The sequence below is a fragment of the Dasypus novemcinctus genome, chromosome 4 (genome assembly GCF_030445035.2).
Source record: "Dasypus novemcinctus isolate mDasNov1 chromosome 4, mDasNov1.1.hap2, whole genome shotgun sequence".
NCBI classification, from domain to species: domain Eukaryota; kingdom Metazoa; phylum Chordata; class Mammalia; order Cingulata; family Dasypodidae; genus Dasypus; species Dasypus novemcinctus.
In genome coordinates, this window is record NC_080676.1 from 76,871,041 (window position 1) to 76,888,268 (window position 17,228).

A 17,228-nucleotide genomic window follows, 5' to 3' on the forward strand; every position below is an offset into this window, starting at 1 on the left:
CATATTCTTATGGGGTGCTTCCTTTTCCATAGTGCCTGTTAGTTATAGACACCCCTGAACTTTCCCTGCCCCCCACCCAGCATCGGTCAAAGGAAGGCTGAAGAATGACTCTTGGTAGGGGTAAAAAGGTCATAGGAAGGGAAAGTTGGGAGGCAAATGGATCTAATACTTGGGTTAGCCAACTACAGACTGTGGGCCAAATCCATCCTACAATATGTAATGGTTTTATATTTTGAAGGGGTTTTAAAAAACCACAAAGACGAATATGTGACAGAGGCCATATGTGGTGCAAAGCCTAAAATATTTACTCTAGCCCTTTACACAAAACATTTCCAACCCTTGGTCTAGAACATACACTTCTCAGTTTTTCCAAGAACAGAGTCAAGTTCTAGCCACTTAGATTTTATCAAAATCTCTGACTAACAAAAGTAGTAGTAAAAGAAAAGAATGTTTGCCAAAAGACATGATCGGGCGATTCCTTTGAAATAACCAGAGTAGTAAGCAGCAGGTTTCAGAATGCTAAGAAGAATAGGGTTTCTACAATAGCGATATTCTTATATGGCACCATCTGTTTTTCTTTGAATGTAATAAAAATGACAGCTTTTCATGTACTGGTACTCCCTGAGCCTTTTAAAGTCAAACATATGATGCTATTTGTGTGTAAAGGTTTTTCTCTTGTACCCAGTTTGTTTCTCCAGCTTGAATTTCTATGTAAACTCCCTTGGCTAAATTACACAAGCCACCTACACCCAACCACCTCCTCCTGTACTGGGCAAAGGGAAATTTCCTAACAGGAAGGTCTGCCCTGTGCCCACGTTCTCGTTTGTGTCCGTTATTGTGAATATGCAACTTGTAAACATGGCTTTAAGACATTCTTGGCAACCCATTCTAAACCTGCCCTTTTTTTCCCCCTCTTTTCCTTTCGAAACTTTGATGAAACCCCACTATCTCCCTTTGCCCTGAATGCTTTTTTCCTTAAAAGGCAATAATATGAATTTAAAGTAAACTGCTTAATTCTCTTTTTTTTGCAACTGCACAGAGGCATAATTTATATACCATAAAATTCGCCCATTTTAAGTGTACAATTCAATGATTTTTTGTAAATCTACCAAGTTGTACAATCATCACCCTAATTCCATTTTAGAACATTTCCATCACCACAGAGAGATCCCTCATGGTCTTTTATAGTTAATTCCCATTCCCACCCCTAGTCCCAGGCAACCACCTATGTTCCTCACTCTTATTTTCAAAAAAGAGAATGAAAAATACAAGGTATTGTCCAAGTTAAGGGACACTGATTCCATGCATCCCTTGTGGATTAGGATTCTCCAATGAAACAGAATGAACAGGAGAGATGGGGGGATGGGGGGGTATAATAAATAAAGAGCTTTGTTATAAGGCATTCGTTCACAAGACCACGGGGGCTGGCAAATTCAAACTCCATAGGGCAGGCTTTAAGCTGGAAATTGATACAAAGGTGATTAGTCCAGATTCCCCAGGGGAAGCTGGCTGGCTAGAAATTCTGGCAAGAGCCAGTGCTAACATTGAAGCAGAAATTATTCTAATCTTTGAAATCCTCAGTGCTGGCTTTTCAGAATGCCAGCTGATTGGATGAAATGACCACCCGTGTTGCTGAGGGCAATCTCCTTTGTTGGTTGTAGATGTAATCAACTGATTTTAGACGTGACCAACTAATTAAAGCTACAAATCCCAGTTATGAAATACCTTCACAGTAACAAGCAGGCCAGTGCTAGACCAAACAACTGGACACCATAACCTAACCAGGTGGATATGAAAATTACCATCATACCTTATGTTCAAGACCTATTGCAGGGGCCCAGGAAGCCAAATGAGGTGAGACATGGTCCTTTGAAAACCTTACTGTCAAGTTGGGAGTAAATAGCCAGAGAACTGTTCCCAGTCTACACACTTAGCAATAGGTAAGGAAAGGAGTTCTCCCTCTCCTGCTTTCTTTTATAAAGGAAAATTATTTTTAAGAAGTACTATTAAAGTCTACCTGCCAGTTCCATGCCTTTTCCATGTACAGGTCATATATGTGTACACCTTTCCAAAAAACGGCAGATGGAAGCCATTATCAGCCATTGTCTAACTCAGCAGTCTGTCCTTTGTAGGAATTCTCTTGGCAGTCTCAGGTTGCTATGTCCAGTTCCCAAAAGCACACAGCTTCATGAGGTAGTCTGTTTTATTAGTCAGCTGCTTGTACATAGGTTTTTCATGTTTTGAGCCAGGCATTTTACTATTAGTTTTTCTCGTTAGCATCATGCCTCTTCCACATGGTGTCTTTTACACATTTTAAAGGCGTTTACTTGACTTTCCTTTCCCCAGGTATGCTCTGGTAGTTCACTTCAGGGGTTCCTATAACACGTTCTGATCCCTAGGTGGGTTCTGATCTGTTCAGAATGTAGTAATCACACTGAGAATGAATGTGGCTGTTCTGTTTTTTGTGGGCTTTGTTTTGAACAGCCACCTCATGCCCTGTTGGCTTGCAGTTTCTATGAAAACTCCAGATCTTTGTTCATAAGCCCAGTCTTCTTCATTCTGAACCAGAGTCATTTTGTTGTTGCTAAATTGTATATAATTTTACATTCAGCCCTGAGAAATTTGTTCTTACTGGTTTTAACTCATTATATTTGCTCTTTTTATGTTATTGGCTAATGATCTGCAAATCAGGTAAGAGTAATCTTTGTCTTTATCTGAGTCCCCTCTTCATAATAATGTTGTACTTCCAATGGATCTGTTGATATCATTTGCTCAAAGTGGTCACTCCTCACAACCCCTAAGACCTATGATTCGATCTTTACAGCTAGACTGGTGGAGCAGACTGCTTTCACATTTACCTTAAGTCTGAGTTTGTTATAGTTCTTTTGGTTAAGGTCTTACTAGGGGGTGGAGATGGTGGTGGTAGGAGGCTGCTAATCAGTAACCTCTAGACGGGTCAAAGTGGGAGGTTTGGGGCTTTCTGTTTGTTGTGGGTTTTTTTACCTATTTGGAGGCCACAGGGACTACCCAGAAACTAATACCAGGCACCAAAAAGAAGGAAACCAAGTCTTAGAGTGGCCAAATTAGGATTGAATTAATTTAATTTGTCCCACAGATATTTAATGAGATCTTACTTGTGAAAAGCACAAAGTGCTTTTGGAAATCAAAAGATAAATAAAAACATGCTCCCTGCTTTCAGGATGATTATAAAATATTAGAGGAACTCCCTATTAAAAAGTTCCAGAGAACTTTAGGCAAGGCTTCAATCCATAACTGTAAAAACAACTCTCTTTAAGATGAGGAGAATTACAAAATACATCAGAAAGCAAAGCCTAGTCTGATATTATATTTTAGTATAGATGGGTTTTAAGGAAGAATTTTGGAACACACTGAAAAATCTCAACATGAACGCTCTAGAGGTGGTCAGCTTTTGCTTTACTTTGGCTAATATAAGAACACCAGGAAAACAGAAAGTACTCCTGTTCTTGACAGTATAAAAATCTCATTATTTTTAGAGAATAGTAACTATGCATTTATGAAATTCTTTGTCAGAGCAATTTAGTTAATAGGTATGTAAATGACTACTTATTTCACTGTGTAGGTGGATAACTCCATGTACACTTTCTGAGGAAGAATGTAAGTGCTAGAAACTATTAACATTGCAAATGGAAAAGAGCAAAAGTTAAGGTTATGAAGCCATACCTTTGTTGTATTTATGTGTTAGAGAAGATCCGTCTTGTAGCCAAGATTTGTTGAGTTTACTGAGTGGAATTTCTTTTTTACACTCAAGTCTTGCATTGCCCTTTTTGTATATCAGAAAACTAAAGTGAATTAAGGTATAAAGTTGTAAGTTTATTGTTTTTGCAGCATAAATACAGCTTCAGAGGAGGCCGGGAATTCAAAGCTCTTCAGGCTCTAGCTGACCTCCTGCGGTCAGCATGGAAGCTTGGATAATGCTGAGGCATTAAACCAGACCTCATCGGGAAAAGTGGGAGTGTATAAATGGACCCTACCTAGGTGGTCCCTTGCTCTTCCCCCACTTGAATGCATCCTACCTAGTGAATTGTCTTCGTGTTCAATTGTATAATATTTTAATCATTGTATTCCCCTTCTTTGAAATTTCCTCAGATTCCCTATTGTCATGCAAATCAAATTAAAATGCTTGATAATGAATTCCAAGCCTTCCACCTAGTTGCCCTCCCACCTGTCTTACCTGGCTTTGCTGACTCCCACTGACATCAGTTCACGTCCTCAACATCAGGCTAGCAAAGGCTCATGCAGAAACTGACTCGTGTATTTGTTTCTTCCTGTGGGCTAAAGCTCATTTAATTCCCCTTCCCTGCTTCTCTCGCTCATCAGTAATCTGTGTTCTATGCCTAAAAGTCAGTTCTCCGGTTCTTGCACCATCTGCCTGCCATGACCAGAGCCAGGCCACTTGCACCTATCTCTTGGCACTGCTGTGTTGTCATAGACATGTGTTCCTTTATTTGGAAAGACTGTCTGTGCCGTCCTGTGGCCAGAGGCACAGAGGATGGGAACCAGTGAGTGGGTTGGCTTTTTCAACTCCCCAGCTCTGCTACGGGCCCTGTGTTCTGAGTGCTTCTTTGTTGGTGGTGGTTGCCTTTCTTTTAAATAGCATTTTAAACTTTTTTTTTATGTTTGCTTTTGCTTTTGTTTTTCTTTTCCTTTAGGTACAGAGTGAAGACAGTGTTCTCCTATTTGTTATTGCTTGGACAATCACAGAAATTATCCGTTACTCCTTTTATACGTTCAGTTTATTAAACCATCTGCCTTATCTCATCAAATGGGCCAGGTAAAAAAGTACATGGAATGAGACAAGATTTTGTCCTTTATTTCTTACCTAAATATTGCCTCCAAGTTACTAAAAATAAAGTTGTATGAGACAGGATTTGGGTAGAAATATGGTCTGAAATATACCAACTTTGATTAATGGAAAACCTTTTTAAATTTTTTTTTAACTTAAACTATTTTTTGTTGAAATTGATTATTTCCAGTGAAATTAGTCAATAGAGATTTGTTGTCCATATCAAATTTTGCTGATTAGCTGCTGCCATTCTGATGTTTTTATGGATCAAGTCCAATTTTGGTCTCAATTTTGCCAAGAAGCTCCCAATTTTTAGTTATTAATAGTAACAAATGTTACTTGGCAGTTTTAGATTGGTATTCTTTTGCTTCGATTATTTTTACTGGTAATATTCATTATGGATTGGGTAAAAGGCTGATAGTTCATCTGTTTCTCTTAACTGATCCATGAAACAGTTGACGGTGGTTTTGAGTTGGGGACAGCTATTGTGGCAAAGGGGAGTGACAAAGCAGAAGGATCAGAATCATCCCTGGGGCCCAGTTGCCTCATTTCATTGAAGGAAAACATTGATTCCTAGGGAATTTATTAGTTCAGTGATTAAATTAGGAATATAAATCAATTATTTCCAGCTTTTCGAGTATAAGAACTTTATTTTTATTTTTTAAAAACACTTTTATTAGGGAAAGGGAAGAATGGGAAACATATAGCAGTTACTAATCAAATATAAATCCTGCTAGGCAGGCATAGTGAAAGCTGTCAGCCCTGATTATAGGGGAAGTTTGTCCTCTGAATCCTGACTTGACCATTGGGAGAGATTATATTGTCCATTGTTCTCCATAGTCTGTGGAGGAGTCTTCCTTTTCCACTATCCTCCTTACCACAGCTAAAATTGGCAATGAGGAATAAATATTTCCTCTTTTCATCTTCACAGATTTCTCAGCACAACCAACCAAAGGCTTTTTAAAATTTGAGCTCATAGTTTGACAACGCTTTACCTCTAAAATGCCTTCTAGTTAGTTCCATGCAGTAGTAATCACTCTCTAATTCTTTTTGAGGTAGTAACTGAATTCTTTTTGAAACAGAGAACTTCTTTTTAACATGAAAAAAAATTTTATGGTGCTTCCCATTTGTGATAAATGTAATTGTAATTTTTTTTTTTAGTTGAAAGAGTACATAATGACCAAAATCTCATGAATTTTTAAAATGTTTTTTAAATTAGCATATGTTTCATTTGTTTTGCGGAGTTGTTTATTTAATCAGGCCAAATTTTGAGGCTGCCTGAACACATTTGTTTTATTTTAGAACATTCAGAAACATATTCCAGCTCTAGGCCTTTTACAAAAATTGGCTGGTAAAGCCTGAATTTTAACTGTATACAGAAAAATTTATAAACAATATAGGTTTCTTAAAAAAAAACAGTACTGCTTAGAAGGGTGGGAGTGCATCTTTCTAATAATGCTGGCTTTGAGCTTTAGTAATTAATATTTTGTTTTGTTTTAGGTACACACTTTTCATTGTACTGTACCCAATGGGAGTGTCAGGAGAATTGCTCACAATATATGCCGCTTTGCCCTTTGTAAGACAAGCTGGCCTGTATTCTATCAGTTTACCTAACAGATACAATTTCTCCTTTGACTATTATGCATTCCTAATTCTGATCATGATCTCTTACATTCCAAGTAAGTAAACAGTTATGCTTATATTTCTTTATATCTAATAATTTGGCTCTACAATGAATAGAATTAAATGTCTCCAATTCATTTGCACCAGATCCAAGTAAATGTAAAAAATTATTTTGGGGAACCTTTGGTTTTTATTGAATGGCAGTAATTTAGTAAAGATGAACCCTTCTCAATAGAGTTGCAAACATGCATCCCTTCTCAGTATGTGTGTTTGAGATGGTGATTATCAGGATAGGTTGACTATATATTAGGGGACAGTACTGAGTGCAAAATAAAGCAAAACAAAACAATATTAAAGACTACCTTGATTTTATTTTTCTGTCTTTTTAGAACTGCATAGTATGGTATTTGAAAACATAGTAAAAAGACTTTTTGCATTATTATGTCCAAATATATGGTTACTTTATTTATAAGGGATTGGTAATTTATTGGAAACACATAGAAACAAAATAAAAATAGTTTTTTTGTGTGTGTTTCTCATTTTCTTGTTTGGAAATGAGTACTAAAAACCATCTGAATGGGACATAGTGTTCTCTTCAGGATGGTTTCCAGCTATTTCAGTAGTACCACTAAAGGTTTAAATGTATGGATAATCAAATGTGCCTCACAGCATACTCAGTAACAGAGAGAAAAAGACACGTTTGATGCTTCTGTGAAGTGAATCCTATTTGCCGAGGAGAGGAATTTAGTCGTCCTTTCGTATTGTGATGTTCAGTTGCAAATCCTATGATTGATCCAAAGGAATCTTGTTATACCCAAGGACAAATAATGTTAATGTTTCTTCTCATTTAGCTTTTTCCATGGCTATTGTAAAATTCTGAATCTTATCTTGGTCTATAAAGGATTCTATATTCTCCTCAATGCAAGATTAAATTCAGGCAGGGCCAGATTTTTCTTCAGCCCACAGCAGTAACCCAGTGAATCATCCTAACAATCATAAGCAGCATGTTTATATCGCTCTGTGGAAAACTGCATTTCATGCATTGTGAAAAAAAAACTACATCCAGATTTCATGTGAATATTTATCTTGGAGAAATTCTTGGACACAATATTGCTTCATGATTCATTTTCTACTCTTTGTTAATTATCAAGTCCTCTTTAGTGATAGAACACGGTGGCTAAAGGCATCGCTTCAGATTTAAAAGGTAGCTGGTTTTCAAACAAAAGAAAAATATGAAAGAGTCTGAAATTTTAAGTATTAAAAATTACCTTAAGGAAGTGACTGTGGCTCAATCAGTTGGGCTCCTGTCTACCATATGGGAAGCCCTGGGTTCACATCCCGCGGCCTCCTTGTGAAGGCAGGCTTGTCCTCACACTGCAGAGAGCCACTGACCCGCACCCGTGGAGAGCCGCCGGCCGGCAAGCACCATGGAGAGACAGCTCAGCAAAGTTACGCAACAAAGAGAGACAAGCAACAACTCAGAAGAGTGCGCAGCGATCAGACACAGAAAGCAGACAGCAAAACTAGCCGCAAGGCAGGGGGTGGAAATAAATAAAAATAAATACAGACACAGAAGAATGCACAGCAAATGGACAGAGAGCAGACGGCACACAAAAAGCCACAAGCCGGGGGGAGGATAAAAAAAATTAACATAGTTTTCTCTAATTTTGTTCCCCTTAGAGTTTTATTTTCCAGTCTCTAGAACAGTTCCTAGTTGTGGATATGCTACACCCCGAGTCCCACATATTTATCCCATTGGGTGCCATGGGATTTATTTAAATTCAGCTTAGTCTTTAGAATGAATAGGGGATATACGCATTTTGGATAACTGGGAAACAAGCAGGGCAGGTATCATGAAATCAAAGAAATAGCAGGGTGCTGCCACCTTGACAGAAATCTGGGAACCCTACCGCAGTTTCAACAAGACTTCCAGTGTGTCTCAGAGGAGGCACTTCATTCCAGGAATGGCTCTCCAAGAAACCTCAGTCTGCCTGTACCTCCTAGTCTTTCATTGTGCCCTTTTGGCCAACTAGTGGCAAGGCTTTGGCTCTGCCTGCTGACCTCTTGAAATAGAAAGGGACCAGGTCAAGCACAGGCAGCCTTCCCGAGATGACAGAGTTCCCAAAGGAAAAGAAACCTAATTCTGTGAGATTTTCCTTCTTGGCTTTAATCATGATAGGAAGAACAGAGAGGCAAGAGGAAACACAGGCCTCAGGGACAGCTGTATTTCCAGAGTAGGGCAGGCCTCTCCCAATAGAAATCTGTTTTCTTTACCTTGATTCTTCCCACTGTCTTCCACTTTCCCCTACTTTGGATGGAACGATTGCGTAACAGTGACAGGATTTGCATTTTTCATTTACCTGTGCATGTATAACATGCATTTTCAGCAAGGAGATATTACTCCTGAATGGGTGAAAATTAGGAGAGGGTGTGAGAAAAAGGTTTAGAAACACTGGTGTAGAGTGAGGATACCAAGAAGCTGGGAACTCTCCAAGTGTGAGTCACCTCGTGTGATTTTTAGAGGGCCTGAGAAGGAAACTGGCCCCAACCAGAGCCTTTCCATTTGCCCTCAGGCTGGAATCGTCCTCTCCCTAGAGGGGCAGAGAGTCCCATAGGGACTGGCAGCCTGCCAAAAAGAAGAAAGGCCAGTGGCACCCACTGCCTCTCCCCGGCACACACACAAGCCATACATGCAGACCCAGCAAAAACCTCCATTTTGTGTGTCCTAGGAAAGCAGAGGAGAGAATTCTCAGTAGCCCATTGGCAGGTTGACATTTTCTTAATGTTTTTCCTCAGCGCAGTCTAACGTAGTTAAATGCACCCAGGATTGTTTCAGCCCTTTAAATTGGGTTCAGTCCAAACACATGGATAATTCAGGCAGAGACTGTCCTGACAGTGTCACCCAAGCCCTGCCCAAGAGGTCGCTGCTAGAGCTGTGGAGAGCCCCCAGCCCAAATGTCTCCATCAGCCCCACCCTACCCCCTCACACACATTCCTTTCCCTTTGACGCTGAGAAACCTCTGGGGAGGTAAAGGAATGAAAGGGCCATTCACCCCCATTTCTGGCACCCAACCATTCTGGCAGCCAGCTGGCCCCTGCCTGTGGGGGTGAAGGAGTGCTCAGCCATTGTCTTGCTTTAGCTGCCGCTGTGGGCCTAATGGGTGGCTTCTAGGTCTCTAACTTCCTTCAGCACCTCAGAAATAGCCGTGAGGCTGTAGCCACCCAGTGCGGTGTGCTGTAATCAAAGGTGCAACCAGGGCAAATGTCCTCAGTGGACTTGGTTCACGAAATTTCCTTTTACTAAAGTAAAGCCATAGAAATTTGACTGGCCCCACATTTTTAAATGATTACAATTAGCATTCCGTATGGTTTAATTATATCTTTACCTCCAGTTTTTAGATTATAAAGCTTGTCAAATTGTCTGGCTTTCGAACCAAAATAGTTCTCTCACTATTGAATTATATTCATAAACTGGGCCTTTCCTGTGAATAACTTCCTGCCTCGAAATAGCACGTGGAGTGGATGGCGGCAGCGTTCGGCACCAGGTCCTCCTCTGCAGTTTATCAGAATTATGTGCACACGCCCACTGATGTCTAAATAATTTAGAAGGATCATTTGAAATTTGGCCAACTTGGAGCCAATTTAAAAAGGAAGAAACTGTTAGAGGAGAGCTGGCGGTAGTAGAAACTACCTCCCCCAAATAGAGGCTACTGTCTAAAAACAGAGGTTAGAGCTGTTGGGAAAGGGAGGGAGGGAAGGGTATTGTACCCAAAGACCATCTCACCTGGAGATCTTGACGTGGTTATTGAACCCCAGGCTACAGTAACCTTTTAAAAGCCAGCTGTGGACATTGCCAGCGGGTCTGAGTGGGACAGCTTTCATAGCTTACAGGATAGTCTTGTTTCCCTGGCCCCATATACTAAGCGTCAGTAACCACATTTCCAAATATAGGGAGGCAGTTCCACCCTGTTCGTTTGAAAACCATTACTTTTTAAAAGTGTTCTGTGAAATGAAATGACCAAGAACAGAATTATCATTGCCTAAGATATAGGCTGACTTTTTCATAAGGACTTTTTCCACCTGTAAACCCAGGTTAGCTGTGTTCCACCCACATGTCACTAGCACTCGTTCCCCTCCACCATCCTCCCATTCAAGCACTTTTGGGAGAAGTCCCAAGTGACAGAGCAGTTGGTGCAGTGAGGGGAAGGGAGTCCCAAACCGAGCGCCAGGAGCCTGGAACCTGGTCCTGACTGCCCACGATTTGCCGTGAGACCCCAGGCAAGTCACTTCCCTTCTCTGGAGCTCCAGGTCCTCCTCTGTGAAACTGGGTTAGTCAGGAAGAGGAGCTCCATCGCTGGAATTCTTCACCCAGTTATCAGAGGATAAATGCGGAGCTAATGGGTGTCACACTGACGGTAGTGCCTGTCCTTCCTCTCCACAATGCCCTTACCCCTCAGCTGAAGCAGGGAAAGAGAAGTCGCTGTTTTTCTGGTTAATTCGTTTATGCCGAGGAGAGGCAGATGGCTCTGTCTTGAAGGCTCCTCTCCTTCCCCCAAGTCCGTTTTGTTATCTTCCTTGGTTGCTGAATGAGAAATTAGTGAGAGTCCGAGTGCTTTGAATTTAATATGCAATTTTAAATTCTCTCTTTAACCACTTCTTTCTTTTCTTTCCAGTTTTCCCCCAGTTATATTTCCATATGATATACCAAAGAAGAAAGGTCCTTTCTCATACAGAAGAACACAAGAAGTTTGAATAGCTCCTGCTTCCCCAATCCCCAGAAAACTCTTCAGTGATCAAAAAATGCTGCAGACTTTTTGATTTCCCAACACATTTCATAGAAAATAAGTAAGAACTATTTTTAAGATATTAAAAAATAAAACAAAAACCATAATCCAGTTTCACATGGGCCTGGGATTTTATTTAAAAAACAAAAACTGTTACATAAAACATCCTGGCCAGTCTGTTTCAGCATGCTCTTTCAACCAGAAAATCCCATTATTTATGATGGCTATAGAAAGGGATTTGGCATTTTAGATCCTCCTGTTTCCTTTCAGTATCTGATAAATAAAGACCTGTAACACTAAATGCCCAAGAGTTACGGTCTAAGTAATGAAGTTATACCAACTGAATACCCAGCTCACAGTAAGTTATGTTTCAGTCTGCAGTGTGTTTAGCATTCCCTTTTTAAACTTGACTGCATGCTGGAAACTATTTGTATTTTCGAAGTGGCAAACTTTGTTCTCCGGAATGCTCTGAAGTTTCGACTGGGATCTGTCCCCTCATATCTAGTGAATGAATTATAAACTGTATATGCCTGTGAAGCTTTGGGGTAGTGCCCGTAAGCAGAAAACAGCTAGAACCCTTTTGTTTGTTCTCAGTTGAATCGTTACTGCCTGCCACTAAGAAATGTGCTTGAACTTAATGTGTGCATTGTAAAGAACCTACTTATCTGGGGTGCAGCCTCAATTATACTTTAATAAAATGACAGTTCTCAGCAAGACAAAGATTGATAGCTTCTAAATGACAAGTACCTTTCACAGTACCATTCTCAAAACACCTCTGAGTAATGTATTTGCCAATAGCTGGTCTCATTTATAGACCCGAAACCAATCTAATCACACAGGTGTAGGGAATTTGCTATTGAAAGCACATGGCAGGTACTGCTTTAGAAATTTAGTTCAGAAAAAACATTCAGGAATAATTTTATACACCATTGTTATTCTTATGTTTTTATTTGGATATTTTAATTTTTATCCTATTTTAATTCCCACCAAGTTGTAAGTCCTGAAGCAGTGAATTGTTCAAGCTGGACAGTCATGAGTTAAAAGCAGTATCATCCATGCATGTGCCAGCAGCCAAGAAATATTTTGGTCATATGTATGTTGTCTAATTAACATTATTAATGCTATTACTTCATACCATTTAATTGCTTAACTGTACACTTAAAACTGTTCTAGGAAAGGTTGGGTGACAATGTAAAAACAAGTTTAGATATGTTCTTTGTGGAGCCTTGTTTCAGGGATTTTGTGGGGTGGGTTGATCTTTAAAACTTTAAATGCCTGTCTTACTGAGTAGTTATCATTTAAAAATATAATTACTAAATCAGAAGACTGTCACAATGGAAAAATATTTTAAATGCTTATTTCATAGAAGCTTGAAAATTAAGACAAAAATAAGAAGAAAAAGGCAACCTGAAATGTTATGCAGGCAGGTGTGCAATAAATTATTTTTTAATTGAACATTAAAATTCTACTTCTTAAGTTCAGCACCCTTAACTTGGGTATGTTGAGATTAGAATCTGTTCTTGAACTTGAAAGACAAAACATATGGGAAAGCTCATTTTTCATGCTTTTTCTCTATTTTCAGTCTCTCAAAAGATATTTCCCCTGTAAAATAGAATCAGTTTGGGTTATATCAGTCTTATTACTTTATTTGGTTAAAAATTTTTCCAATTGTATTTGGGAGAGTTGTAGAGAAAGGAATGAAAAATGCAGGATTATTAAAACTGGGGGTTTATTCAGTTCTCTATTATAATCTGTCACTATTTATGAAAAAATATCTGTTGTAAACAGTGACACTGCATCAGATTGAACTTTGGCAACGAGAACACAGCAAACCCAACTCCCTTTTCAAAGGGTCTCAACCTCACTGTGTATTTTGAACAACATGTAAAATACTGAGGGCAGATAAGTAAGGCATTAGAGGGCATTGTGTCCTTCAGTAACCTCACTAAATAACTGGTTTCTTTATACCTAACTTGAATTCACTTCTCCTTTGAAGTGGTGGTGTTCTTTTATAAATTGAGAACATCCAACCCCACCAAATGTCACATCTTCTCATAAAGTGCGAATGAGGAATGTGGTCTTTGGGTGGGTGTTTTTTTCAGACTTAGCAGTTTCGTTTCAGGGCATAGTCAAAGGCTCTGTCTTCACGGCTACCCACTTGATTGTGTGTTTCAGATCCCCCCACCCCAGCCCCTGGCAGGGCTTTGACAGAGAAAAGTCTTTGAGGTATGCAGTAGTGCTTTGTAGACAGAAGCTGCAAATCTGCATCTTGCTGTGTTCCTTTGCTAAGGTTGGGATCCTTCATTTAACATGTACCGACCACTATCAAAGGCACCGTCAGAGTTAGTCAGGGAACAAAGCACCATCTCCCAGATGAAAAAGTCCCTCTGGAGCAAATTTCCAATAGGGAAAAGTTTAGAAGATGTAAAATTAAAGAGGCATAGGAAGAGATCGTGCCCTCATTTTTCACTTGTTCTTGAGTTATTCATTTATAATAAAAGGTTGGCATTGAAGTGGTCCAACCTGCAAATTATTTTCAAATCTGAGTTTCAGAGAAAACACCAAATTCAGTACATAAGCTCCTTTGAAATTTAGGTTAAAAAAAAAAAATTATATGACCGTATATATAGTCATTTTTGTATTTTTTCTATGTTGTGAAAAAATCAAAATTGTAATTTTATAAGTCTTTGATTCACTAAAATTATATAATTTAAATGTATTTTTTGTATATTTAGAAATAAGGAATTCAAAGACTATGCTTTACACTTTCTATGCATGCATTTGGAAGCTATTTTTACCTGATAATGTTAATGTAGTAGTAAGTTGTATTCATAAAATACTGATCTGTGTTGCATTTTAAAATAAATAAACTGGTGTGTGCTCTGCCTGGACTTGAAATACTGACCAATGAGTCTAATGATTTTCCACATTAAATCGGCCTGAAGGTGGCATGCAGGACTATAGAAGGGTACAAGTTCTGTTATGGATTCTGGCTCTTTCTGCCACCGTTTTTTAAGTCTATATTTTGCTATTCATAATGGTTCTGCACTTATAGGAAAAATAGAAGGCTTTTTCATATTCATTCATGGGATGCTACTTTTCATATTTCCTTTTATGATTAAATGTATGAGCAATAAGTAATAGTGCCACAAAATCTTTTATTTGCAAGGTACTTTAAGCCTTATATAAGCTTTGATTTCTCATTTTTCTTGTGAAAAAAGTAGAAGGCATTGTACAGCAAACAGATACATTACAAGGTTTCCAAAGAGTCAGTCATCTTGCCAGTCATACTTCAAGCTTACCAACCAAGCCAGTGTCCAGGCTCGCTGCAAAGGGACAAGAGGGGATCCTCATGTCACTGAGCAAGACATCCAAGAAATGAGTAAGGAACAGGTTGAGGACCTTTGTATTTCAGTGAAGATGTTTGGCTTTTGTTCTAAGTCTGACTTTTCTAAGTTGAAAGGGAAGAAACTGTTGCCCAGCAATGTCCTTCTTACATTAAAATAAGACATAGTGAAGTTTAACTACCTCATTCTGAAAATGCCCCCAAATATAGAACAATCCTAGGAACTGCTTTACTTACTCTCATGTTCTCAGGAAGAAGTAGCGGAAAGGATTTAGGATAGTCTTCAACTGGGCCTCTTCTGACCTTTTGGCTCTAGACTCCTAATTTCCTCACCTCAGAATAAAAGTGCTGATGCTGCCCATGTGCTGAGAACTTTCTAGTTATTTCTCTGAATGATCTCTTGGGCCTCCAGCAGTAACATCCGGCCCCCACCCCACCTTCCCCTGCCTGAGTCTACGGGGTCTTTCTAGAGTTAACGGACACACTTGTCCAAGAGTGTAGCCCTCTTTTCTTTCCAAATGTTGTCTGATCGTGGCTTCGAAGTTACCAGGCCAGTAGTTAGAATTGTCTCACTCCTCATATCGTCCCCTCCATTGCAGAGATACGCTTTTCATTTATGAAATGGGAAAGAAAATAATTTTAATGGAAACTGAGGAACAGATGGTAAAGTTAGAAATAAAATAGAAGAGGCTACACAGAAAATACAACCTTTACAATCTTAGGGTGGTAATAGGAAACTGGGGCTTTCTAATTTGTCATTGTCATATCTTGTGGCAATTATGTGTATTATGTTAACATAACTCCTAGCCTGGAGGAGTTACTGTTGTTATAATTAAGAGGCCTACTGTTATGCACAGCAATCCAAAAGTACTTCTGTTTGTTTTCTTCCCTTTATTTATTTTAAAGATTTATTTATTATTTATTTCTCTCCCCTTCCCCCCACCCCCAGCTCTCTGTGTCCATTTGCTGTATGTTCTTCTCTGTCCACTTCTATTCTTGTTAGCAGCACCAGGAATCTGTGTTTCTTTTTGTTGCATCATCTTGCTGCATCAGTTCTCCATGTGTGCGGCACCATTCCTGAGCAGGCTGGACTTTCTTTTTTGCACTGGGCGGCTCTCCTTACGGGGCGCACTCCTTGCGCGTGGGGCTCCCCTACGCGGGGGACACCCCTGCATGGCAGGGCACTCCTTGTGCACATCAGCACTGCTCATGGGCCAGCTCCACATGGGTCAAGCAGGTCCTGGGTTTGAACCACGGGCCTCCCATGTGGTAGGTGGATGCTCTATCCGTTGAGCCAAGTCCACTTCCCTCTCTCCCCTTTAAAAAGAATGAAAACTATTTCTCATATTATTAAAAAATTTTAAAAATTAAAAAAAAAACAACCTCACAAATAACCCGGCTTGACATACAAATTAGTGGTAAATAAACTGTTTTAAGCAACTATTACCAAAAATAGCTATACTGAGTAGCATTCCCCTGCCAACAACAGAACTAGAGGTAGGAGAGAGCACTGTGTGGTTTTTTGACCAAAAATTTCTCATAAACATCTGAGAATATTTGATCTTTATTTTTTTCATATTGAGAGAGATACCAAGAGATACTTGCCCCTAGTGTTGTAAGGGCAAGTCTCATTACCAAGACTATTCTTTTTCCTATGAAAGGCAGTTTATCCTAAAACCCACATTTGATTAGCAAAAATTAGTGTGAGAGGCTATGTACTTAAGTGCCTCTAACCCATTTCATAAGCCTTTTATATTAGGAAATTGTGTTTTCTGCTCTCTAATTTCAATGTGTAGACTCATTGCTACGGCAGCACTTTGGGGTCTATCTTTGGCCTTCAGTGGATACAATCCAGATGCTGCACTTAGTTACAAAAGCCCAGGAACGCCATTTCCGCCTCCGTGTTGTCGTAGCCGGTCTTGCCCACTAGGGGGCAGCACCTCACAAGCGATCCGGGGCTCTGGGAGTAAAAGGAATTTGAGAAACAGCTTCAGCTCAAGGGCACGAAAGGGGCAGAAAGGATAATGAAAATTAATTGAGGCTTTTTATTGTCCATACCACGCAAACGCAGGCAGATTTTAAAGACTATTCCAGAAGGGTAGAGGAAATAACACCTTTTTTAGAGCAAAGAAACCAGCGTGCGGGGGTGCTTTGAGGCTCGACCGTCTCTGCTCTGCCCGCTGCAGAGCCTCCCCCATCACGACGCTGCAGGTTCCTGGGCTTTGAGAGAATCTGCCTGAGAACTTTTGGGGCTGGGTCATAAAGCAGGTGGGAGCACTCCCACTTAATGGAAAGCCTGTTGTTAAGATTTGAAATGTTCAGGGAGGTCAGGTCCCACTCTTATTCGGTCTGTGGATATTTTTAGAGGGTGGCCTGGGCCATGAGAAAATAAATGTCAGGCCACCTTATAAGGTTGTGTCTGGACCAGAGAGTTCTTGTCTGCAGCACGTTCAGTACACCCTGGGTTTCAGTTAACTGGATTCTTGGACTGTGGTTTTTCTCTCAGATTCAAAACGCTTCTATTCATGCCACAGATTATTCTTACTCTAACAAGCTTAAAATCTTCCTCAAGAGACAGCTGTTTAAATGACACCAATTTGGGGCCTATCAAATAGATAACAGAAGAGATCTGTAAAGTGGATCATGTCCA

At 39.7% G+C, this 17,228-nt stretch overlaps 1 protein-coding gene across 1 annotated transcript in view; it reads left to right on the forward strand.

The window, feature by feature from the left end:
• HACD2 (3-hydroxyacyl-CoA dehydratase 2) overlaps positions 1-14,130 on the forward strand; it is a 99,732-nt gene extending 85,602 nt beyond the window's left edge. Inside the window, exons 5-7 of the mRNA XM_058295679.1 lie at positions 4,692-4,813; positions 6,326-6,504; positions 11,122-14,130. Of these exons, the coding sequence (XP_058151662.1) occupies positions 4,692-4,813; positions 6,326-6,504; positions 11,122-11,204 (384 nt within the window). The 3' untranslated portion in view covers positions 11,205-14,130. The remainder of the gene's footprint in view (positions 1-4,691; positions 4,814-6,325; positions 6,505-11,121) is intronic.
• The last annotated feature ends 3,098 nt before the right edge of the window (positions 14,131-17,228 follow it).